Source organism: Lagenorhynchus albirostris, chromosome 1, assembly GCF_949774975.1.
Source record: "Lagenorhynchus albirostris chromosome 1, mLagAlb1.1, whole genome shotgun sequence".
Lineage (NCBI taxonomy): Eukaryota > Metazoa > Chordata > Mammalia > Artiodactyla > Delphinidae > Lagenorhynchus > Lagenorhynchus albirostris.
Genome location: NC_083095.1, coordinates 15,557,182 through 15,583,827, shown reverse-complemented (window position 1 = coordinate 15,583,827; position 26,646 = coordinate 15,557,182). Strand labels below are relative to the sequence as shown.

At 42.9% G+C, this 26,646-nt stretch overlaps 1 protein-coding gene across 1 annotated transcript in view; it reads right to left on the bottom strand.

The window, feature by feature from the left end:
* Nucleotides 1-26,646, bottom strand: part of KCNK10 (potassium two pore domain channel subfamily K member 10) — a 135,407-nt gene that overhangs the window by 28,143 nt on the left and 80,618 nt on the right. The window contains exons 3-4 of the mRNA XM_060124903.1: nt 20,551-20,668; nt 7,933-8,093 (exon numbers count right to left, since the gene is read on the bottom strand). Coding sequence (XP_059980886.1) covers nt 7,933-8,093; nt 20,551-20,668 — 279 coding nt within the window. The remainder of the gene's footprint in view (nt 1-7,932; nt 8,094-20,550; nt 20,669-26,646) is intronic.

The following is a 26,646-nucleotide window of genomic DNA, read 5'->3' as shown; positions in this document are numbered from 1 at the left end:
CAGGGAAGCCCCTGGGACAATATTAAATTAATTCAGCTGTTCTGAACCTGGTTGAGAAAGCTGTAAAAATATTTGCCTTCTGTGCATTTAAAAACAGCTACCTTGCACCCTCTTCTAGCCCATTAGGGGAAGTAAGAAAGCAGTGTGCACATTAAAAACCAGGGTCTTCTCTCTGATCAAAATAAACTCACAATATTCATGTAACATTAGTCCCACTGGGTTATTTCTCAGGCATGTTTAATAGGGTATGCACTAGTGGGGGCATGTCATAGAGGCAGAAAGACACACGTACACACACATAAACACATGCAGACCCTTGGGCGCTCTCAGCCCACCATCTGGCCCTCCCCGGCCCCCCGCTATTTAGGCAAGATGCTGGTGTGCATAACTAGTACCCCAACGAACTTTCACACTAATACTAGGAATTGGAAATTGTAGTTGAACCCACAGAGCCGAGAATAATACCCAGTTTCGAAAACAAGGGCTTTTATCTTCTTGACATGATAATAATTTTGTTATCCCCGTTGCTGCTGGGGACTAGTTCAAAGACACGCTGTAAGAAACAAGTCTCCTGCCAAGGGTGTTCTTCAAAATCTTTCTTTGACTCAGGCCAGGCACATGGCAGAGGACTCCAGGAGTCCTAGGCTTTCTCCACCAGCCCCTTCCTGCAATCCAAAGTGATCAATTAGCCCACTAATGGAACATCATTACCAGACTGAGATTGTCATCACCCTGTTGTAAGCATTTGGTGGGTTCTAAAGTCCCCAGGTTATCACAGCACCGATAAGCCTAGGGTAACACGTTATTATTTGTCAGCTACACCCAGGCTCCTTTCGTTCCAAAGGCAAATACACATTTCTGCTGTATCCTTGGGAGCGAGGCCAAAGAAGAAAAAAAGTGTCCCTTGGTTTTAGAGATAATATCAGAAAGCCTGCTGATCAGCCAGATAAAAAAAGGCAGCTGCTTCCTACCAGAGGCCAAAGTCCAGCTCAGAGCAAGAAAATGGGATCCAGTCCAAAATCTGACCAGGTTTCCTACAGTATCCTATCAAGTGACAGTCGGCCCAGCCCAGCAAAAGAGCCAGCCCATAGCAGGAGAAGAAGAGGCTGCCCACTTCCAAAATCTGCTTTGGGGGCTTCCCTGGTGGCACAGTGGTTAAGAATCCACCTGCCAACACAGGGATATGGGTTCAAGCCCTGGTCCGGGAAGATCCCACATGCCGTGGAGCAACTAAGCGTGTGCGTCACAACTACTGAGCCTGCGTTCTAGAGCCCGCGAGCCACAACTACTGAACCCGTGTTTCACAACTACTGAAGCCCGTGTGCCTAGAGCCCATGGTCTGCAACAAGAGAAGCCACTGCAGTGAGAAGCCTGCGCACCACAATGAAGAGTAGCCCCTGCTCGCCGCAGCTAGAGAAAGCCCACGCATAGCAACAAAGGCCCAACACAGCCAAAAATAAATAAATAAAATAAATTAATTAAAAAAAAATCTGCTTTGGAACCCAAGTAATCCCTGCTCAATCCCAAGTAATTATCCTTCCTTGCTAACTGCCCAGATTTCCTGCTGGAAACCTAGGAAGAATTATTTTTACTTTATGTTATATAAATAATTATAAATTATCCCAAGTCCAGGCTCACTCACTCAACTCACTGTGTGGTTTTAGGCAAGTCACAACAAATCAGGGGCTCCACTTTTGTTGGATGCTATATGAGTTTCACTGGAGATGTGTTCCCCAAAGAGTGATCCATGGGCCACCTGTATCTAAATTCTAGGGACGCTTGTCACCCTAGAGCGGAGCCAACAGGTAGTCCCAGGGAATCTGCACATGACGTTACTAGTACTCACCTATTTTCCCATCCCCGCCCCCCTTCCTGGAGATCAAACAATGCATTCCAGGCTCTGGATAGAGCAGTGTGACTTGTTCAGGCCAGTGGGTTGTGACTGGAGGCCAAAGCTCTGAAGAGCCATGCCATGCCTGACTCTCTTCCCCTAAAAAACCCTAAAGTCTGGAGAATTGCCCAGGCAGCAGCAGACCTGGGGGACGGGGGTGAGTAAGCTGGTGGTTTGTTAGGTATCGTATAAGTTAGCCTCTCGTCAGTCAAGGATCCCAAAGGCCACCGAATTTATCGATACGTAAGGGGGAGAGAGGGCGGCATCGCTGTGAGTGGTCCGTGTGGCTAGCAGTTGAATGACACCTGTGGCAGATGCTGTCATTTGCTTACCCCAACTTCTCCTTTGCTCCCAGAATTCTAACTTTGTTCATCACAGCCGGAGATGAAATATGACTCCACTGTGCCTTGGGGTTCTGAAACTTTAGCAGGCATCAGAATCACCTGGAAAGCTTGGCAGACACAGATTGCTGGGCCCCAACTTCTCTAAGAATTTCCATGTCTAACAAGTTCCCAGAGTATGCTACTAATGCTGCTGGTCCAGGGACCACACGCTGAGAACCAATGGTCTAAGTCAATCCACCCCATTCTCCTTTGTCAATGCCTCACCTTCCTAAGCTCTCTTGCAGGTAGGAATGGTCATGCGACCCACTTCCGGCCAATGAGACAGAAGAGGAAGTCTGCAGGGAAAATTTGGGGCAAGACTTTTCTCCCATAAAAGGAGCCCTTTTTGTCTTACCTTAAATGTGGTTGAGTAATCAGAGAAAGTCAAATACTATATGATATCACTTATATGTGGAATCTAAAAACTACAACAAACTAGTGAATATAACAAAAAAGAAGCAGACTCACAGATATAGACAACAAACCAGTGGTTACCAGTGGGAAGAGGGAGGGGGGAGGGGTGGGGGATTAAGAGGTACAAACTATCATGTATAAAATGTATAAGCTACAAGGATATAATTGTACAATACAGGGAATATAGCCAATATTTTATTTTAACTATAAATGGAGTATAACCTTTAAAAATTGTGAATCACTGTATTGTACACTATATTGTTACCTACAGTATTGTATATCAACTATACCTCAATATAAATAAATAATTTTTTTAAATGTGGTTGAGTGAAAACATGCTATTTGGTCCTGAGGCAGCTGTCTTGCAAACAAGGAGGTCACAAGCCTGAGGACGCAAAGCTAACGTGGCAAGGACAGCAGAGTAGAAGGAGAACAAACCCGGGTGTACACGTGTGATATTGTGATTGAGAACAAGAAATACGTATTTGGTCTTGGTCTTTCCTGGCACAGGGCTCCTAAAGCCCTTGGAATTTCCTGTGATGAGAGCCATAGAGGTTCTTTTGTTATGTTAATGAGGTAGCTTTGGGATCACCTAAAGATGGGGGTTGGTTACCAGGGAAACCAACCAGGAATAGAGGGCTGGAACTTTCAGTCCCGCCCCACTCCACCTCCAACCCCCAATTTCCCAGGAGAGGAGAGGAGCTGGAAGTTGACTTGATCACCAATGGCCAACGATTGAATCAATCACGCCTGTGTGATGAAACCACCATCAAAACTCAAAAAGGAGGAGATTCAGGGAGCGTCCAGGTTGGTGAACCATAACACTCCACATGCCACCATGCCAGGCCCCGAATGCCCTGGGGACAGAAGCTCCATGGTTTTTGGACCTCTCCCTGTGTATCTCTTCATCTCACTTTTGATTCATATCTTTAAATATCCTTTGTGATAAACCAGTAATCTAGTGAATAAGCTGGTTTCCTGAGTTCTGTAAGCCACGCTAACAAATTAATTGAACCCAAGGAAGGAAGATGCTGTGGGAACCTCTGATTTTTAGCCATTCATCAGAAGCATGGGTAACAAGCAGAACTTGCAATTGGCATCTAAAGGGGAGGGCAGGCTTGTAGGACTGAGCCCTTAACCTGTGGGATCTGATGCTAATTCCAGACAGATAGTGTCAGAATTGAGTTGAACTGTAGGACACCCAGCTGGTGCCAGAGAATTACCTGGTGGTGTGCGGAAAAATCCACGCATTGGAATTGGCACCAGAATCCTTAACTTGTCACTGGGAAACTGATGCACCAAACCGGAAACAATCTTCCTCTAGCCTTCTTGCTATGCGAGATAAGGAAGTGTCAAATTCTTCATCCACTGTAAATCAACGTTGGGGGCAATGTCCATTTTCATGTTCCATGTAGAAGGACTCCAGCTAGAGTAACACTCCCTATCTCTACCCCTGCTGCTTAGCCAGACAGTGGCTCACCCAGTGGACTCAGCAGAAGGGCCTGAGCTCCCTCGGCTCAGCCTCTTTCATCTCTTGTTTGAAACCATCTGCTGCGGAGAGCTGCACTGTTTCGCTCTCTATGATGTAGTAAGGTCAGTGGAGCAGACCCTGCCCTCACTGAGGAGGCCTGTGCTACCAACGACCAAGATGGAGTGGGAGGCAGATTTTCTAAAAAGACCAGAGAAGATGCCCCACCCTAATCCCCAGAACCTGTGATATGATGAGCGATTACTCCCATGACTCTGTTATGTTATAGGGCACAGTTCACGTAAAGATAGGGAGATTGTCCACGTGGGTCTGATCTAATCACATGAGCCCTTAAAAGCATAGTGCTTTCTCCAGATGACGGGAGAGCGCAGAGGGGAAGTCCTAGAGATAGAAGAAGGGTTCCATACTGGTTCTGAAGATGGAGGCCAAGGAATGCAGGCAACCTCAAAGGTAAGAATGGCTCCCACCTGACAACCAGCAAGGAAACAGGACTCTCAGTCCTACAGCCACAGGGAACTATCCTTTGCCAAGACCTGAATGAGTGTGGAAGCAGATTCTTCCCCAGATCCAGAGCCCAGCCAAGCCTGCCCAGACGTCTCACCTACACAGCTATGACATAATAAACGAGTGTTGCTTTAAGCGTCTACATTTGTACTAATTTGTTACACAGCAATAGAAAACTAATACTGCAGGGAAATTCTTCTAATTCAGGGTGAAAATGGTTAGTAAGTCCTTTTGGCATCAAAGCTAAAGCTACATTCTCTGATGAGCTTATCAGCAATAAAGCTGACCTTTTAATCTCCATCTGACTCCTGTGTCTATTTCTCAATTAGTTCTGAACTCCAGAGGGGAAAAAAGAGTTTTCATTTAGTCACCCCATAAAAACCCCAACAGTCGGGTATTCAGGAATGCTTTTGGCATTTCTATATAATACAGTAAGTCTCCACAATTCTTTAAAATGAGGCTCAGACCTGGAATGGTATAGAAGAAACCAAATCATATCACCTCAGAATATAGGCACCTAGATTTTATATTCTATCTTTACTCCACTAAAAATCCTCTCCTTCCTAGAGCTGAGAGAAAACACACCAGATGAATGGAAAGCCTTAATCAGTGAGCAGGTAAATAAATAAATAAACCTTCCTCGTGGGAACTAAAACTTCACAATCCCAACCTTTGTTGGTTTGTACAATTTTCAGTTCTCAAATAATCACCTAAGGGTAACGGGCCTTTTAGATGTAGTTTAAGTGAAAAGCAAAAAGCTTTGAGATTTTCCACCAAAACTGCATGCAGCAAGCAAACTGCTGCAGAATCAGTTGTTTGTAGTTTCCGGAAGTGCACCCGTGTTCCTCCTGGAACTCAGACACCCCTTCCACAGCCCCCTCCAAATGTTGTGCAAACGCATACATCGTGTGCGGCCAACTCGGTAATATACCGCTGCTCCTTCCCCAAAGACTCCCAGTCTTTGATGGCACCGCAAGGACCTGAGTGGGCCATCAGCATAGAAATGAAACATGAGGGGCTTCCCTGGTGGTCCAGTGGTAAAGAATCCGCCTTGCAATGCAGGGGACACCCGTTCGATCCCTGGTCGGGGAACTAAGATCCCACATGCCACGGGGCAACTAAGCCCACGCGCCACAACTAGAGAGCCCTCGTGCCGCAAACTACAGAGCGCACGTGCTCTTGGAACCCACAGCACAACTAGAGAGAAGCCCGCACGCCACAAGGAAGAGCCCGCACACTGCAACGGAAGATCCCGCGTGCCTCAGCGAAGATCCCACGTGCCTCAACTAAGACCTGACGCAGCCAAAAATAAATAAATAAAATAAATAAATAATAAATCTTAAAAAAAAAAAAATGAAACAAGATTTTGAAGGCTCTGTCCCAGAGTCCTGTGAATGATCCATTTGAGAGGCATCTTCAAGGGGAAGAACAGTTCTCTGTACTTGCAGTCCAAAATTCGTATGGGAACTAAGTCCCCAGTTTCGGTAGCAGATGTCACTAAATGATTGCAACCTCTTCCCTCATTTAGAATACAGTGACCAAATTTTATTTTTGCTAAAGGGGGATTTCAAAAGCCTGTAGTCCGATCCTTTCTTTCTACAAATAAACTCAGATCTAGAGAAGCTATATAAAAATAGAAATTCCAGATCAGTCATTTCTCCATTTGACTCCTGTTCTTCGGAGTGTTTAATCCGCAGATTCATTTTTCTCTAAATCAGAAGCCAAGAGGCCACGGCTAAAAGGGTACCTCTGAGAAGTTCAAAACTGCTCTTGGAGACAAGGTTGCCACATCTGGTTTAGGGAGATGAGCATCTGAGAAGCACAGAAGCTGAGCACTGATGGTTTCCATGGTGACCAAGGGGCCCAGGTGCATGTTCTAATAAGGCCAGCCAGCATTTTGGGGCAAAGACTGTAGAACATTCCAGGAAAACCCCCATGTCACCGAGCGACTCATGAAATTTGAATGGGTGGCTAGCCTGCCAACAAGTGCTTCTTTCAGGAGACAGACACACAGCAACACTGAACTCTGTGTCTGGCCCTGTACCAAGCTCTTTTCCATACATTATTTCATTTAATCATCACCCAGACCTTAAATTCAAATTCCATCCCATTTTGCTGATGAGTAAACTGAGGCAGCTTACCCAAGATCACTGAGCTTATAGAAGATGGCTCTAAGCCAGCTCTAGTGCCTTATTCCTCCACTCAACTCTACCAGAATTTCTGAAACTGGTAGCTCTCGAGGGGAGAGCTACCTTGCATTCTTCTAAAGAGAAGTTTATGTCATGATTTCTTGTCTCAGAGGGGAAAACAAGCGCAGCCTTAGAACTTACCACTGATCTATCTTTGCCCATCATTGCCAGATTCTGAAAAAGATCTCAAATGATCATTTTCAAATATGAAGTCATCATAAGAAATAATTCCCTGAAGAAGGTTCGAAAGACTTGAGAATTATGTCAAAACTGAGAAAGAGAGCAGAAATGACCTAACACCTAAGTAAAACTAATGTTCTGTTAAACTATGTGAACAGGTGTGAGCTAAAGGGCTTTGGAAACCCCAGTCCAATCACCTCTACTCCACATGCCTGTCACTGATGCCAGGAATGCCATCTGTAGAAAATAAATTCCTTGAGTTGAGATTTTTGTCCCTTGTTTAAAGGTGAGTATTCTCAAGAGGAAAAGCCTAATTAAGGCAATAGCAATCATCAACACCTTAGTATGAATTAGTATGTTAGTGTACTACTGCTGATGGAGCGCTCAGCAGTGGGAGCGGGGGGGGCCATGAAGAGACAGACACATAGCACAGAGCAATGTCTAGAAAATGCAGGCTTCTGGAAGAGGTCTTAGAAGCCAGGATCAGCCTGAAGATGCTGTGCTTGGAAATAAAGTGAAGGAGCTCCAATAACAAAATGGATGGATTTATAATTCTCTACTTTATTGCCAACACACTAAGGAACCCATCTTCCACCTTTCATAAGAAATTGCGTATGCCTCACCTCTTCAGAAAATCTGTATTGGCAAATCTATACTTAACCCTCTTGTGTTGTGATTCCAGGAAGACCGACAAGAGACAAGAGTTTAGGCACAGTACCTGTGACTACCATGGGCCAAAAATAAAAATACGACCATAACATTGAACTATTCCATTAAAAGTGATAATGATACAAGAACACCCTGGTAATTCCTTCTGGATCCTGTCAGGCTAAAGCCAACTGGATCACAGAGGTTAGGGTTTAAATAGATGGCAGTACTCACTCGAAAGACCTTCTCCACTCTTGCAATGCTCTTCCCAAAAATGGTTCCCAGTTGGTCTCCAATTCCAGCCAATAAGAAACCAAAAAGTGGAATTCCAAAGATGGCATATAAAATGCAAAAGATTTTGCCTCCTTCAGTGCTTGGAGCAATATTCCCATACCCTGGTGAGAAATAACAAAAAGAGAGAGGGAGAATGGTGAGGCGCCAGAGAAATTACAGCACTGAATGAAAGAATCCGGACTTCTTAAAGGGTTTCTCCATTCCCCCCCACCCCTCCACTTCATGAGTTTTAGGAGCAGAACTTCATTTCCAAGGCCCTATAAAATTCAGAACATTGTTCCATTGCTTCTCTTCCTTCTCTCCCTGTAAATACTTTCAAAAGGACCCAGGTTTCCAGGATCTTATTGTGTTTCATTAGATGACATTTTAGGAAATCTATGGTCACCCAGAATTGCATTTCTGATGGGAAATGGTACAACCCATTTCAGAAACATCACATATCTAGGATGTGTCTGGTTTAGGGACGCTGAACACCTGAGAAGGGTTCAGCATTGCCTTTTTTAGATTTAAAAACAGCTTCTGCCTTACAGCCTCATCCCATGGCCATCCCCTCCACCTGACAGGCTGTGGGTGTCTCCAGCATTTGCCTTCTTAGGGTGATGGGTGCTCCACATTAAGGAGGATGTGTGGTCTAGTACAAATTCAGAAAGGACCCATGGATCGTACAGCCCTACCCTGGGAAAAGAGTAAAGAGTGGAGGAGGGAAGACTTTGTGCTCTTACTCACGCTGACAGTGATGGTTAGCTCTGCCCGGATCTCTTTTTCTCTTTCCTGGGAACTCCATATCAACTGAGCCCTGCCTCTCCTCCCACCAACTTCCTTTTTTTTTTTTTTTTTTAACATCTTTATTGGAGTATAATTGCTTTACAATGGTGTGTTAGTTTCTGCTTTATAACAAAGTGAATCAGTTATACATATACATATATCCCCATATCTCCTCCCTCTTGTGTCTCCCTCCCACCCTCCCTATCCCACTCCTCTAAGTGGTCACAAAGCACTGAGCTGATCTCCCTGTGCTATGCGGCTGCTTCCCACTAGCTATCTGTTTTACGTTTGGTAGTGTATATATGTCCATGCCACTCTCTCACTTTGTCCCAGCTTACCCTTTCCCCTCCCTATACCCTCAAGTCCATTCTGTAGCAGGTCTGCGTCTTTATTCCCATCTTGCCCCTAGGTTCTTCATGACCTTTTTTTTTTTTTTTAGATTCCATATATATGTGTTAGCATATGGTATTTGTTTTTCTCTTTCTGACTTACTTCACTCTGTATGACAGACTCTAGGTCCATGCACCTCACTACAAATAACTCAATTTCTTTTCCTTTTATGGCTGAGTAATATTCCATTGTATATATGTGCCACACCTTCTTTATCCATTCATCTGTCTATGGACACTTAGGTTGCTTCCATACCCTGGCTATTGTAAATAGAGCTGCAGTGAACATTGTGGTACATGACTCTTTTTGAATTATGGTTTTCTCAGGGTATATGCCCAGTAGTGCGATTGCTGGGTCATATGGTATTTCTCTTTTTAGTTTTTTAAGGAACCTCCATACTGTTCTCCATAGTGGCTGTATCAATTTACATTCCCACCAACAGTGCAAGAGGGTTCCCTTTTCTCCACACCCTCCCCAGCATTTATTGTTTGTAGATTTTTTGACGGATGGCCATCCTGACCAGGGTGGATGATATCCCACCCACTTCTTGCCCCAAGGATTATCAGGTGCTAAATAAATGTTTGTTGGTGGAATGGATGTTTAAATACAATAGAATCCTTTTATAGCCAGGTCTATTCATATGTTATGTCAAATAGTGCTTTGAAAACACCAACACCTGCGTTCTCAAGAGTTCTGCAATTACGTAAGTAACTCACGTCTAGTGAGTATTCGGCTTACTCTGTATGACGGGACTGAAGAAAGTGGTGCTGGAAGAAAAAGGCTTATAGCATTAGCACAAATTACACAGAGATGAGACTCTAAATTACTTGTTACTCACTTTCATGCCAATGAATCTTGCAACATTATGCTAACTAGTGTCTAGATAGTCACCTAACTATTCTCCCATATAGGGCAACTCCTGGAGCTTATTTCTAAACCCATGCAAGAAGTGAGTTATTGGGCTCATGGCTTACTGGCATTTGGGGGATGCAACAGAGTAAAGATAATGTTGATGGTTGGTCCATCATTCATCCTCTTACAGGCCTGGAGAACTCACTGTTGCTTTCTGCCTTTAGGTGATGAGTCACCTGGTTATTTTCCCTTTCAATTTTCCAGTCACAATCATTCAAACGTCTTATCATAAATCATCTAAATTATAGCTTCTATTTCTTAAATGACTGTTCAGGCAAGCCTTCCTAATCTTGCATTTCTTTTACTCACCATGATTTTTGATTTAATTGTGCAAAAAAACACACAAAAAACCAAAGGCTCTCAGAACTTTTTTCAAGTGTTTTCAGGAACTTGGACAAAATCATTTTGTAAGCATCTCCCTCTAGAATAATCCAATTTACATTAAGATAGCCCTATTAAAAAAGGAATAAATGTGCCTATATAGCTCCACTTTATGCAGAGTTATGGTGACTCTTGGAAATATTCTGGTAATTTGTGGAAACATTTATCACTCTTGCTTGACTGTTTCATAATTGCCTGATTACTGTCAAGGAATATAGGTTTTCCTTTAGTCTGAATATCTCAGAAAGAAGCACATTGCAGACACAGGCAGACAAACTGAGGCTTTACACCTGCTTAATAGGCCTCTTATTAGCCCTAACAGGGGCTGCACCCCTTCCTCCAGCTTTTAGAGAGGATCTGTCCCACCACAGTAAGGACTGTGCTCAGGGGACATTCCAGTGTCATCTTAGGAGCATGAGAGAAAAGTGGGAAGATGAGGCTCAAATCCGATACCACCTCCTTCTACCTGGTTGGCCTTAGGCTCGCTTCACCTCCCCAATCCTAGTATTAGAGGGGTTGATGGACAATGTGGGGAAAATCAGTGAACTGTAAAGTGCTATACCAATGCCAAGGGTTAGTAGTAGTCTTACAATCAGCTCCTTACTTGTTCAGTGTTTCGCAGACTAGACACTAAAATAAAATTAGAGCAAAGTTCTTGGGCACTAGTGAAGTAATATTCAAATTGTAACAGGGAAGAGCCAATCTGACTACATGTTGGATCTGTTTCTTTTACTTTAACCTTTGCTAACTGTTGCTTTTGTTCACTAAAAGGATAGTGTCTGTACACAATGGCCTGCCTCAGGGAACCCTGCCCCTCTGCCTGAATGTTAAACCCAAGTGCCTTTGTTCAGGGAAACATCCAAACCCTGTCCACCTATGGATGGCTGCAAGAAAGAAGAAATTAAAACATCCCCACCCTAAGGCTGGCCATTTCAGGGAACATTTGTAAGGCTATACTGGCATCCAAACCCCGATAAGATGGTTTATTGGAGACACTAGTCTGCTATCTTCTCGGTCTGCCTTTCTGAACAAAGTCAAAGTCATTATTCCTTGCCTCAACACCTCATCTCTGATTTATTGGCCTGTCGTGCGGCAAGCGGAGCAAGCTTGGACTTGGTAACAAAATAAGTCTTTAAATATATTTCAGGCCATCACCTCACATGGGACATAAAATAATTGCTGTTCTTGAGTAATGCTGTATTGTGTGTGTGTGTGTGTGTGTGTGTGTGTGTGTGTGTGTGTGTGTGTGCGTGTGTGTATCTGTGTCACCTGCCTCTGATGAACTATATGGAAAGACGGTTCTCCAGTTTGACCCTCAACCCTGTTACTCTGAGAAATTTCCAGAAGCTACATTTTAGAGCTTTGCTCTAAACAGGAGGCAACAAGAGGGCCACATTCCTGGATTTTTGCCTCTGTTTGTACCGGGCCTGCTAGACTTCCCTGCCCATCCTTCCAGAAGGCTTGATGGAACTTTGAAGTAAGGTGTAACAGTGGCTCTAGAACTCGAGACTGCGGGGATTCCTGCTCTGATTCTTCCACTTACCAACTCTCAGATCTTGGGCAATCTACCTTTCTGCCTTGCTTTCCGTGACTGAATGATGGAGCTATTAATAGCACCTACCTCATAGCTTAAAGAGTTACATGTGAAGCATGAGTAACCTGTGGAGATTAAATACATGTGAAGCATGATGCAAAGAATAAGCCCTCAGTAAGGATCCACAGTTATCATCTTGCCCCAGGTTTTCTGTGGGAAGGAATCGTTTCTAAGCTATGTGTCTCCAGGAAAACTAAAGCCCCAGGAGTAAACAGGGTTGGTTCCTATTTTCCCTCCGGAAACTCCATTGTTCTCCTATAGCACCAGGACAAAAGACAAAATGCCTGTGCCCCAGGCTGGGCTGACTCAATGGCTTGGGTGGGCCCACAGCTGGATTTGGGGTGTGCGTATGGATGGGGCAGCAAAGGCTGGGAAGTGAGAGGCAGATGGTCAGGAAGAACTAGCCCAGGACATTAGAACTGGATTGAAAATAAAGCAGAAGAAGTTCCAGGAGCTCCTCCACCAACTGGCTTCTGGTGACTTTTGGCAGGAGATGACCAGCCCAGAGAGAACATTCTGTTGTGAACGAGAAGGACCAAGGTAGTGCTTAGCTCTGGTCACCCCTGGCTAGAAAACAGCCCAAGCCCTTTCCAAAGACAAAGCTGGTGTTTCAAGAGGACTCAGGCCTGAGTGGTGCACGTGAAACTCTTCCATTTGCTGTTTACATGCCAAAGTCAAATCTTGGGCAAACCATGTGCTATTCAGCTCTGGTATTTGGTTTAGAGTACATGTTCTCAAAGTCTACTGTCTGTGCATTTATGGGCGTGTGGCCTGTGCAGTCACATGGAGCCCCATACTCAGAAGGGCCCCACGCTTGGTTTAATGCTCTGCCCTTGCCATTTTGTCCTTCTTAATCTTTTTATTTTAGCAAAAGACTGAATTTTCATTTTGCACTGGGCCTTGTGCCTTATGTAGCTGGTCCTGGTGAATAAAGCTAGACTCCATGGCTTACCGACCTTGAGATACTGAACAAGCTACTTGACATCCCTGGGTCTCAGTCTTCTCATTAGTAAAATAAGGCAAGTAAGAGTACCTACCTCATGAAGTTAACGTGAAACTAAGTGAGATAACGTATGTGGAGCACAGTTCCTGGCACCTCGTAAGCACCCAGTAAGTGTTAGCCACAGTGACAGCTATTCCCAAAGCCATGGGCTAAACGTCCAATCCAAGTGCTAGTCAAGTAGAAATAGCTGCCTTGGTACCTTGGCCAGTACAGCTCTTCACTGAGGCCACCAGGCAAGGAACACAGTTACTGACTACCGTCTGGGACCTGATGAGGGGCTCTCTAGGATATGGGTAGAGCCAAGTGACTTAATCCAAAAATGCCTCAAATGGAGAATTCCCTGGCAGCCCAGCAGTTAAGACTCTGCACTTCCACTGCAGGGGGCATGGGTTCCATCCCTGATCAGGGAAATAAGATCCCACATGCCACACAGTGTGGCCAAGACAAAAAAAAAAAAGCCTCCAAGATGACATCTAACTGCATTCCATAGCTGTTGGTGAGAACGCAATCATTTTCTGCCCTTCCACATGTGATGGTTTGTGGGAAACAATCTGCACACAGGAGTATCATTCCTCCAGCTTAGAAAAACTAGTTGCTGGAGACCCACCAGCAGAGTCAACAATTGAGGCAGGTGGGACTTTCTCACATCAGAATTAGTTACCGAGAAAGGGAACAGGGTGCACAGTGACCTCAACAAAGACAGCAGTCTAGTCTTCTGGCATGGCTCCTGGTTTGGAAAAGAGCCTGAGTATTCTCCCTTTTGCCATACACTTGGAGATCTTCCTGTATATCTGAGCACAAGAAAACCTTATTTAAAAAAAAAAAAGAAGCTTTGATATTTTCATATAAAAGGGACCTCTGATACTGAGTAATATCACTGCTTTTCAGGAAAAGACTATTATTCCTAAGATCTCTCTAACACATTCTAAATAATGAGCACATTCTTCTGTGTCTGAATAGTACATAGTACTCAAGAGAGTCATTCTGGAGAGCAATTTGGCAAGCCTTTAAAAGGTCCAGGCCCTTTGACACAGCAAGCCCTGGGGGATCTTTCCAAGGAAACAGCCACAGATGAAGATCACCATTCATGAAGAAAGATTTTCATCGTGATGTTACACCATCACATAAGTAAAAACCGCGTACGACTCCAACAACATGTGATGACAGCATTGAGAGTAGAGCCAATGGAACCCATCAAAGCTTATGTTTTTCGAAGAACCTTAGTAATATGGGAAAATGTTTACCGAATTATGTCACACATTATGTGAAACCAAGCAAGCATGCTAATGTATGCGTATTTCACAAATAATGAAAACGTTCCTCAGCTCCAGCTGCTCTACTGCCTGTGTCCTAAATGATGGAAAATTTCTCAGCAAGAAAGGGAAGAATTAGCAGGCTCTTAGTTTTCTTATCAGCTTTGCTACCACTTGTGATGAATGAATTTACCACTAAATAACTGGGGAAAAAAACCTTATTTCCTCACTTCATTATTCTTACTAACATTGTACTTATGTTTTCTTTAGAATTTTCTACTGGTATGACTCTCTAAAGACCCTCCGCCCTGGAGTCAAAACTTAGCCAGCTAAATGATGTTCAACTCACAACACATTATTTTTCAATTAAGACAAAGTGAGAGAGAAAATAGCATTTTCTCCATTGAATAGTAAAGGACCCAATCTCTAACACTAACACTGAGCCATGATACTGAAGTGGACTTGTGGTTTGGGTTGGGTTTTATTTTTGTTTGTTTTTGATTTACGCTTGTTTTGTAGTAGTTTCCTGTTCAGCCTCCACCTTCTTTCATATTTTGGGAAAGGTCTCTGTCCTTTGCCCAGATATGACACAGCGTCCTGCCTCTCACTATACAGGCAACAGCATCCCAGGTTGCCAGGACACCAGCATATGAACTTAGGGGCTTACCCAATAGGAAGCTCTAAGACTTTAAATCAAGAGCAAGTAGCCCAAAGAAGGTGGGAGATGGCAGCTGCAGTGGCCAGCAGGGTCAGGCACTGGCTATGAGGTCAGAGGATACTTACTGGCCCTCTGTGATCTCTGAGCCATAAGTGTGCATTGGTTAGAATTTTTCAGCCTTAGGCGAGATAAAACCCAATGCACACTTGCTGAAGAAAAAAGAGAAATGTACAGACCCCAGTAAATAGCAGGATATTTAATATTTATTTAATTCTTCATGGGTAGCTTCATTCCAAGCTCAAAGGATACCAGCTGCACCCCGCTTATCACTCCTCTCCTGTTAATCTGCTTCTTTACTGTTAGCTGAATTCTAGGCAGAAAAACCCTCAAGGGACAAAAATGAATGGTAGGGTCCCAGGCTTATCCTTTTCCCAATTTACATCCAGTAAGAAAGAGAAGTCACTTCCTCCAACGCTCAAGCAAAAGCCCAGGAATTGACTTGCTTATTGGCCTAATCCAGATCTCATGTCTGTCTCTGAACTCAGGGCTGCGGCCACGCACATGCAAGGCACTGGATTTCTTATTTTTATGGTTCTAATCTAATTTTAATTCACATTTTTAATTTAAGTATAGTTGATTTACAACGTTGTGCTAATTTCTGCTGTACAGCAAAGTGATTCAGTTACATATATATATATATATATATATATATATATACACACATTCTTTCTGTTATATTCTTTTCCATTATTGTTTATCATAGGATATTGAATATAGTTCCCTATGCTATACAGAAGGACCTTGTTGCTTATCCATTCTATATGTAATAGTTTGTACCTACTAACCCCAAATATCCAGTCCATCCCTGCCCCACCCCCTTCCCCCTTGGCAACCACAAGTCTGTTCTCTATGTCTGTGAGTCTGTTTCTGTTTTGTAGAAAGGTTCATATGTGTCATGTATTAGATTCGACATGTAAGTGACATCATATGGTATTTGTCCTTCTCTTTCAGACTTACTTCACTTAGTATGACAATCTCTAGATCCATCCATGTTGCTGCATTATTTCATACTTGTTTATTGCTGAGTAGTATTCTGTTGTATATATGTACCACGTCTTCCTCATCCATTCATCTGGCAATGGACAGTTAGGTTGCTTCCATGTCTTGGTTATTGTAAACAAAAGGCACTGGATTTCTGAGTCTAGACAAGATGATTCTTCCCGTGGCCTGGGGGCCAAGTGTGGGGAAGGGGACCATTAGGGAAATGGTTATCAGGACAAGAGTGAGTAAGTGAATGGGTGCCAAGCAGCAGAAACTGACTCATTTGCACAAACTCAAAGATTCCAGTGTAAGCACATTAAAAGGGGCAGAAGACGTTACACGTCAAATGTTCCTCATTAGGTGGTTGGAACCACCATTCCTCAGTTACATAATGTCATGTGGGTCAGTGAACACAGTTGTTCAATAAACCAAGCCCTTGGGAGCTTAATGAGTTAACACGATAAATGGGCGCACATCCCAATGTAGCTATAGTGTTTTTCAGTGCATCATATAGGCCACTGATTTAGCCATTTTATAAAAATAAGAATATTAGAATTTTCTTTTTTGTTTAATATACACTAAGGTCTCATGTGTCCAATACTGGGCACTGGAGGTGCACTTTCCAAAATGTACTTCTTGAAGTGGCCTAGACTTTCTCAATTTCAATTATTTTACTATAAATCCCCCTGAAACACATGACACATTTCCCCATCTTAATAACCAGACCACTGAACACAATCTAACCTGACATTGGTCTTCTCTGCTCTACTACAGTGATGCCCTCGGGGGATGCTGAGGTGTATAGCACTGTTTGCCATTACACCAGATGGCGCCGTATCACCCTGCTTCCTTTGTTGGATGCTGTGGGATTGAGGACAAATATGACCTAATCTGGTCTGGAGTGTCTGAAAGGTTTCTAGGCCCTAGACTCACCAGTGTAATGCACACCTCTACTACTTGTCATAGTTGATCTTAATGTATTTGCAGACTTGCAAGCGTGAACCTAGTACATCACATGATTAAGAGGCTTTCTAAAAAGGAATGACAATTCTCTCTGACTCTAGTTTTCTTAATGCATATAACTTTCTTCATTGCACCGATGTAAAAATAACACAGGTCCTAAAGAGGAGGTCTACAACCATAAACAAAATCCTGTGCCTCTAAACAACGCTTAGCTTCTGAAACTTGTGCCAATAGGAAGTCAATCGTCAAAGATGCATCCCCCCAAAAAGGCATACTCTCCAACACCAAGAAGTAAGGGAGAGGGAAAAACCTCCCAGAAGGCAGAGCTGGGCCTCAGAGAGCTATGAGATTTGAGAGACTTGAGCTATGAGAGAGATTTCCTCCCAAAGCGTATAAACAAATGTTAACGAAGGAATCCTCCCACTTCGAGGGTAGAAGAGCATCCCACTGTGTGTCCAACATTGCTATGAACCGGTGACTGTTGTGTGTCTCCCATTCTTCTGAATGAGAATTTTTATTGTAGTGTGACTTCACTACCTCACTAGTAAATGAGGGCAGATAACTCTCAAACTCTTTTTCAGCAGAGCTGGGAGAGGGATGCAATCTACAGATTCCACAATATACGTAAGGATTACCAAAAGAAGATGAGATTACACAGAAGCAATATGGAAAAATAATACAGAGAAGAAGTACAGAGAATGATGAGAGGGTCCATAGGTGGCATATCTCAGAAAGTCCCTGCAAAAATCCAGTTATGAAAGTGAGTGTCTCACCTTGAACTTCAAAAAAGATAACCCTATATGTACCAAGTATGGAATGTAGGGTGAAGAGGGAGAGCAGCAGAAGCCCCCCTAAACTTGATCTGATCCAGAAAAACAGAAGAGGCAGAGCTATACAGAGAATAACACAGATGGGCCATATTTGCAGGAAGCACTCTGTCTCTCTGACAACAGGAAAGAGGAGAGTCCTGGCATGTGCTACCAGAAAGGTTACCTGCTTCTCCCTGCTCTGCTCTCCCCAGCCCATGGAAATGTTCAGCAGAGAGCTGGTCCAGGAATATCCAGTTCATTTGGCATCAAGTATGTGAAAAAGAAACTGGCCCAGGGACTTCCCTGGTGGCGCAGTGGTTAAGAATCTGCCTGTCAATGCAGGGGACACGGGTTTGAGCTCTGGTCCGGGAAGATCCCACATGCCACGGAGCAACTAAGCCTGTGCGCCACAACTACTGAGCCTGCACTCTAGAGCCCACGAACCACAACTATTGAGCCTGCACGCCACAACTACTGAAGCCCGTGCACCTACAGCCTGTGCTCCGCAACAAGAGAAGCCACCGCAATGAGAAGCCCATGCACCGCAACAAAGAGCAGTCCCTGCTCGCCATAACTAGAGGAAGATCACACACAGCAACGAAGACCCAATGCAGCCGAAAAAATAATAAAAAATTAAAAAGAAAGAAACTGGCCCAGCATAAAGCTTCCTTTTTTTAAAAATGTGAAAGAGCAGCAAAACTTACCAGTGAATGTGAGACACTCAGCAGAAAAATGTTGCCCCAACCAGACGAAAAGTGTAAACAACTATGAAGTAATCACCTCTAAGAATCATCACAGAGAAACCACAAAGATGCAAGAAATCAGGGAGGAAATGGTGAGACAACAAGTGCAGATGAAATGTGAGCCAAGCTAATAGAATGCAGGGAAAAAGTAGGAAAGAAAAAAGTCCCCTAATGCTCATAAAAATGAAAACAAAATTGGAAGAAGCACATGGCAGAGTAGGCACTGTGAAAAAATAACAAAAAAAAGAAGATAATACTAACAAGTTGAAAACCAAATTTTAAAGACAAAAAGGAGTAGAGGGAAAACACTAGACATAGAAGACAAGCAAAGAAGTGATGATAGATGTATAACTGGAGTTCCCAAAGAACAGAACCAAAATCATACAGCAGAGAAAATGTTTAAAAATAGCAATCAAGAAAACTTTCCTGAAATAAAAGGGACAAAACCTGGTAGTGTTATCAGATGAAAGATAAAGAAATAATCTTTTGAGTAGCTGAGCAGAAAGATCAAGTCACTTATAAAAGGGAAAAAATTGTCTGGCATCAGGTTTCTCCACAGCAACATAAGCATTGGGAGAAAGTGGAGATCCAACAAGATCCTTAAAAAAGCACATGTGAGTCAAGGGTTTCATTTCCAGCCAAACTGCCCTCCAAGGATAAGACCATTTTGAACAACACAAGAACCCAGGGAATATTGCTCCCTGGAGCCATTCTTAAGGCAACTACCTGAAGAAGAGTTTCAGCCAAGCAAGTGATGGTGACAAAAACTATAGCAAAACCGTGATGAAAACCAGGGCTAGAGATGAACAGCGAAAATACTTAACTGTGGAACTATGACTAAAACAAATGGGAGTGCCCAGGTAGCAGAACAGAATAGCAGAATGTGAAATATACACCCTGATGTTACAGAATGATACAATGAGTAATAATTGATAGTGGAAGAAGAAAAGAAGTTGAGATGCTGAGTAAGTTCCCTGACTGCATTATATATAATAATTGAGAGCCAAGAGTTATTAAAGTGGGCAATTCTTCTAATAGAAGCCTAAGCATATTTAATAATGTAAAAGTAAACATTAAAAGGATGGTGTCAACTAAAATTGTGTGGTGGAGAAAGAGAAGAGATGTCATCACCCATAATAAGGAACTAATAGATACTACTTAAAGAATAGAACACTAAGGTTATTATATGCGATTATAATTATAAAGTTAACCCCTATGACAAATCGTTTAATCCCTATGGCAAAAATACAAAACTCCCCAAGTATAAGAAAAAAGACACACACAAAAATTGACAAAAGACAAAAATTGGTGCAGGAAGGAAGTAATCATAGCTCGCCTTACGATCAGTTGGAAGAGGAGCATTTACCTAGCAAAATAATGCAACTACTCACATTCACTTTTGATCTAATCAAACTATACTGGGAAGGAAAGAGGACAGGAAGAGAGCTCTTCTACAGTGGGGCGGGGAGGAAAAAGAGAACTGATTCCTCATCTTCCACAATGGGAAGTCAAGAAATCACCTCTAAAATAAAATTCGGGAAGTGTAATACCAATGTGACATTTAAAGACATGGAGATGAATATCAAAATAATCATGCAAAAGAAATGAAAGGGGTTGCCCCAGGGGAGGTGAAAAAGAGGAGAGGGGCAGAGACTGCTGTTTTACATAACAAACTTTGTGGAACACAGTTTGGCTGTTTAATGTATAACGTCAATAAAAAGTACACTTTTTAAAAAAGAATTTGAGCTCAACTGAGCAATCAGAGTTCAACTGATCGTTCAGAGGTTCATTTTTTACCCTAACCTTTCCATGAGGTCCTTTCAAACGAAAGTTTCCCTAGTCTTTCATTTTGAAAAGTGAAATTCTTCATTCTGCTCTGCCTTTTATTGAAAGCCACCACACAAGTACTGCATTAATCTGACAGTGTTTCCTCAGCCTCCTTTGAACCTCCGGCTGCCATGTATTCTATGAGGACAAAATGTTGATTTTAGTGCCATTCCTCAGGAGGGCCTGCAGAGGAAAAGATACTTGCAAATACATTGATACCTATGGTGGTGATGACAGTTCCAGCAAAGAAAAAGGCACTTCCGAGGTCCCAGTGACTGCTGTTGTTAGAAGAGTTTCCTATGGGGCTTACTCCTGCGTTGTCAGCGTCAAGAGCATGCTGCAAGGAAAGTGAGAAAGCATGAGGTTCAGTGAAAAAGCTTACCAAGGGGCTTCCCTGGTGGCACAGTGGTTAAGGATCGTCTGCCAATAAATCCAGGAAGATCTCACGTGCCACGGAGCAACTAAGCCCATGCGCCACAACTACTGACCCCGCGTGCTGCAACTACTGAAGCCCACATGCTGCAACTTCTGAAGCCCACGTGCCTAGAGCCCGTGCTCCGCAACAAGAGAAGCCACCGCAATGAGAAGCCCACACACCGCAACGCAGAGTAGCCCCCGCTCGCCACAACTAGAGAAAGCCCGCGTTCAGCAACAAAGACCCAAGGCAGCCAAAAAGAATAAATAAATAAAATAAATACGTTTTTTAAAAAAGATTGCTTTAAAAAGTAAGAAATGAGTGAACAAACAAAAGTAATAAATGTAGGCACATGAGCTTCCCAAAGGTGTGAGAAGAAAGCAATTTAAAATAAGTTTATAAAAAAAAAAAAGCTTACTAAGATTTCCTTGCTCCAGAACCTGCAATGATCTATAAAGGACTGGTTACGTGGATGAGGGTACCGTCATATGATGAAATACTATTGTTACAGAGAAAAGCACAGGCCCAAATGGCATCACTTGTGCTAAAGTCCATGGTATCAAAGCTGCACTTGATACCTGACTTTACTGCAGTTACGACCTTCCCCAGAAATGTAATTTTTTTTTACTATTTATTCTTTTCTTTTAGTGAAGTATAGTTGATTTACAATATTGTGTCAGTTTCAGGTGTACAGCAAAGTGATTTAGTTATTGTTTTTCAGATTATATTCCATTATAGGTTATAACAAGATACTGAATATAGTTCCCTGTGCTGAATCCTTGTGCTTCTCTATTTTATGTATAGTAGTTTGTATCTGTTAATCCCATACTCCTAATTTGTACCTCCCTCCCTCTCTCTCCCCTTTGGTAACCGTAAGTTTGTGTTCTGTGTCTGTGAGTCTATTTCTGTCTTGTATATAGACTCATTTGTATTATCTTTAGATTCCACATATAAATGATATCATGTAGTATTTGTCTTTCTCTGTCTGAGTTACCTCGCTAAATATAATATTTTCTAGGTCTATCCAGAAATGTAATCTTAATCAACCAGTCTGGAATTTTCTGGTCAGCACCAATGAGGCAGCCTGTCTCATAGACCTGCTCCGTCCCCCAGAGGAAAAGAGGCAATGTGCATGCTAAAACCCCTGCTATTCCTTCCCCCCTCTCCCCCCAAAGATGTCCTGACCTAAAATATAATCCTTTCTTTTCTTTTGATAATAGCTCCTTTGCCCCACTCTCTTCCTATAAAAACCTTCCATTTTGTACAACCCCTGGGAGGACCCCTCTAGCTGCTATATGGGATGGTGCCTGATTCATAAATCATTGAATAAAGCCCATTAGATCTTCAAATCTACTCGGTTGAATTTTGGTTTTTGTTTTAATTTTTTGGCCTCGCCGTGTGGCACACAGGATCTTAGTTCCCTGACCAGGGATGGAACCCACGCCCCCTGCAGTGGAAACGCCAAGTTTTAACCACTGGATCACCAGGGAAGTCCCTGAATTTTGTTTTTTAACACTATACCTCCACTTGTTAAAATTAGAAAATTAGTTTTAAATTGGGGGGAAAAATCCATATATAGTATGTTGCCATTTATGTAAAATTTGCAGACATAGGATTTACCCAATCCTGGCAGAAGTTATGCAAAACGCATACATCTTGTTGTGCACATACATAGAAAGATGTCTAAAAGGACTGGCACCCAAAGTGGTCACTCCCGGGAGGCAGGGTTTCAGTTCCTTTTCACTCTCTTTTTTCCTGTTTTGTTGGAATGTTTTACACTGAGCTTGTTTCAGGAGTTAAGAGCTTGGGCTCCTGGGTCAGACTGTCATGGTTCTGCTCGTTAATCACCTCAGACACTTGGGCAAGTTATTTTTTTTTTAATGTATCTTTTTTTTTTTTTTACATCTTTATTGGAGTATAATTGCTTTACAATGGTGTGTTAGTTTCTGCTTTATAACAAAGTGAATCAGTTATACATATGTTCCTGTATCTCTTCCCCCCTGCGTCTCCCTCCCTCCCACCCTCCCTATCCCACTCCTCTAGGTGGTCACTAAGCACCGAGCTGATCTCCCTGTGCTATGCAGCTGCTTCCCACTAGCTATCTATTTTATGTTTGGTAGTGTATATATGGACTTCAGGATATGAGGAGGCAGAAGGGTAAACTGTGACAAAGCGAGAGAGTGGGCAAGTTATTTTAACCTCTCTAAGCCCAAATTTCCTCATTTGCAAACTGGAGATAACAATGCCTTCCCCCACAGAGTCGTTGTGAGGATTAAATGAGATGATTCATGTAATACGCTGAGCCCAACGCCCAGCACTGTGTCAGGGTTTAACAACTAGTTGACAATTTTGTGACTGTCATTTCACTGTCCCCCAACACACACACACACACACACACACACACACACACACACACACGGCTCCTTTTAAAAATAAATAACAATGACTCCTCACTGGCTACCGGATTTGGAATTCCATACACCTTAAAATTCCCAGTGACTTGGCCACATTGATGCTCCAACCTCATCTCACACTATACTATAAAAGCCTCCAGCCCTGGGCAGGAAACGCTATGAGACATCCCCTCATACTTCTGGAACTTTGCTTTGCCCTCCCACAAAGGTGCCCACCCTTCAGGGTCTAATCTGGGCCCCATTTCTTCCAGGAGGTTCAGTTTGTACCTTGTAGCCTCCACAACATGCCTCCGTCCCAGGACTTACGCTTCTGCACCCATACATTTAACGGGCTTTTGATCACACACTCCCTTGCTGGAAATCCTTCCCTACTCTCAGCAGGCACAGAATAAGGTGGAAAATTCCTCAGCAGCCCTTCCTGAGCTCACCCTGCCAAACTCCTTCAGGCCAGGGGAGAGGGTAGCAAGAGATTTCAATCAGGTGAGCTGTGGTGAGGAAGGTAGGGGCTTCAGACGGAGGTGACAGAAATATGAGCTACTTCTAGAGTCTCCATTCCCTGGACAAAATCGTAATAACCCCATGTGAATATTGCCAGACACAATTAAATACTGCAATGGGATTATATTCATCCTAAATAATGCCCATAAAGCTCTGTTAAAACAAGCAGACAGGGGCTTCTCTGGTGGTGCAGTGATTGAGGGTCCGCCTGCCGCTGCAGGGGACACGGGTTCGTGCCCCGGTCCGGGAGGATCCCACATGCCGTGGAGCGGCTGCGCCCGTGAGCCGTGGCCGCTGAGCCTGCGCGTCCGGAGCCTGTGCTCCGCAACGGGAGAGGCCACAACAGTGAGAGGCCCGCGTACCGCAAAAAAAACACACAAAAAAACAAGCAGACAGTGGTTGCCATAAATTAAATTACAAATGAAAAAGTCAATCATTGTTAGTAACATTTTGCCTTCATTGATCTGAGATATTTCAAACTCTTTAAACCAGGGATCAACCCTTTTCCAGAAAAGGTCGGATAGTAATTGTGGGCCACATATGGTTTCTGTTGCAAACCCCCTAGACAACATACTGGACAAAAGAAAAAAGCTCTTTTGTTTAAGTCTTTAGTTTATTCTTTCCTGCCTATAAGAACATGAAATATTATACTGGCCACTGTTTCTAACATAAACGCTGGCATCCCAGAATTTCAAATCCAGCTGCATGGGATGTGTCTTTGCCTGTGGTTTAAATCGGCCTAATCTACAAGGATCACTTATTCATCGGGGGCTATGCAATTCTCTGCTTTAGAGAAAAGACAGATGCCAAGTCCTTTCTGCTGGTAAAATACCCATTGTCACTATACTTTGAGCGCCATCAGACCAAGCCACAGGCCTTAACTAGTGTTTATAGCCTCATAGTCTATTTAGCTCTGATGGGTCCACCTGGAAATAATACCTCAGGGACAGCTCCAGGCCCCAGTCGCTTAGGTAGCCACAGACCACACCATCAATACCTAATATTTACAACTTCTATGAAGCTGCAAAAAGAGTTTGGGTTCAATCAGGTCTCACTGTGCTGAGAATTACACGTAAGTATCCTAAGCAGACCAAGTGCTGCCTATAAAAATGCAGATTTGCAGCAAAGACAGGCAGGGATAATTATTTGCTTCATCAAAAAATCCAAAGTAAGATTCCTTTCCAAGTTTCTTTTCTTTGAATTATGCAATTTATAAATATTTAATGTTTACATATGTAACCCTGAAGGAAAGTGTCTATCGGTTGAAAGGAAAGGAAATTAACATTTGTTGAGTGTCTACATTGAGGCAGGTGTTTTAGAAGTGTTCTTCCATTTTATCCCTTCCACAACTTGTGTGTTATTCAATTTTATTCTTTCTACAACTTGCAAGAACTTTATGGAATATTATTGCTCTTTCGAGATAAGGAAAGAGGCTCAGGAAAGTTAAGGAACTTGCCCGAGGTCACACAGCCAGGAAGTGGAGAAGCCAGAATTCAAGTCTTGACTGGCCCAAAGCCACGGTTTTGCCCTTTCCTCTGCATATGGTACCCAGAACACACTCATCCTCCCCCACCCTGTGCTCACCTCCAGACAGAGATGAGGGAGAGGTCTTGTCATCGTCCAAGAATTTAGACAGAAGGGACCTCACAAGCGATCATTTCTAATTAGACTACTTCCCTGAACATGTCCATGGGGGCACCAAACTTTATTTGGCTGCTGGAGCTGGTGAGAGCTTAATGGCTCAGCATTAAATTTTAAATTAAAAATAAATAAATAAAAATGGAGAAAGGTTGATTTTATAGCCTGAAAGGGAGGGAACAGAGAAAAGAGAGAGAAAGCCCCCAAAAAAAGAAAAAAGGAAAGCAAAAGAGACAAAGTGTCAGCTGAGCTCAGTTACAGCAATGTCCAAGACTTCTGAAAAGCAGGTCCATCTAGTACCCAGTTTTAACTTGCTTCATATGTGTGACATAAATTCCTCTCCTGTTCCCCCAAATCTTCAGTAAAGTGGGCTATACAAGCAAATGCCCTGGGGAAGTGGTTTTAAATATAAGGATTGTTATGGGCACTGTGGGCCAGAATGTGATTTAAAACCAGAAGTAAGAAGGAGAAAAATAAGGCCTGTCACAAGTCACCAACCTCTTGGTAAGACTTTAGAGGATCCCCAACCCCAGGAATGAGGTTTGATTCTATCTAGATCATATACATCAGAAAGACTCCAGCAAACAAGCAGAATTAAAATGAATTAACAAACTCAGGTTACATACCTACAGGGGAAACCCAGTATAAATGGACTGCTATCACTTGAACCAACAGCATCATTTTTAACTCAATAGTTCTGATTGAATTCATACTTCTAACATTATTAATTTCCTAAAGTATTTTCTAATAATCTTAACTGTTTGAACTCAAGTAAAGCCTTTTAAAATTAAATGCATTTGCTTTTAAGTTTGTTTGTTTTTCTTTCTCTCCATTCAGGCTGCAAAAGTGAAGATAAGCCAGCCCATTAGAACGTAGATAATGAAAGCACGTAGATAATGAAATGACGAAACTGAGCCATGTACAGTCTGGCTTAAAGGATCATAAGGGTAGAGGTTCAACCAACATCAGCATCATTTTAAGCCACGATCTCAGACTTAATGAGCATCACGTGTTCAGTTACAAGATCAACCACTACCAAGTTCAGAGAGGTCTTCTGAGGATCAAAAAGAAAAAAATTAAACTACATGTCATGTGAGAGTTTCAAGCTTCAGGAAAAACATACTATAGATAAGAGGGTCCCATTTGAAAATTTAATTCCATCCCTTTTTGAATTTCCTTTTTAGCCTGTCAGTTAGAACTTCCAGCTCCTACCCAGTAAACGATTCATAAATGAATGTTTCAATCAATAAGAAATGAGTGGGGCTTCCCTGGTGGTGCAGTGGTTAAGAACCCGCCTGCCAATGCAGGGGACACGGGTTCGAGCCCTGGTCTGGGAAGATCCCACATGCC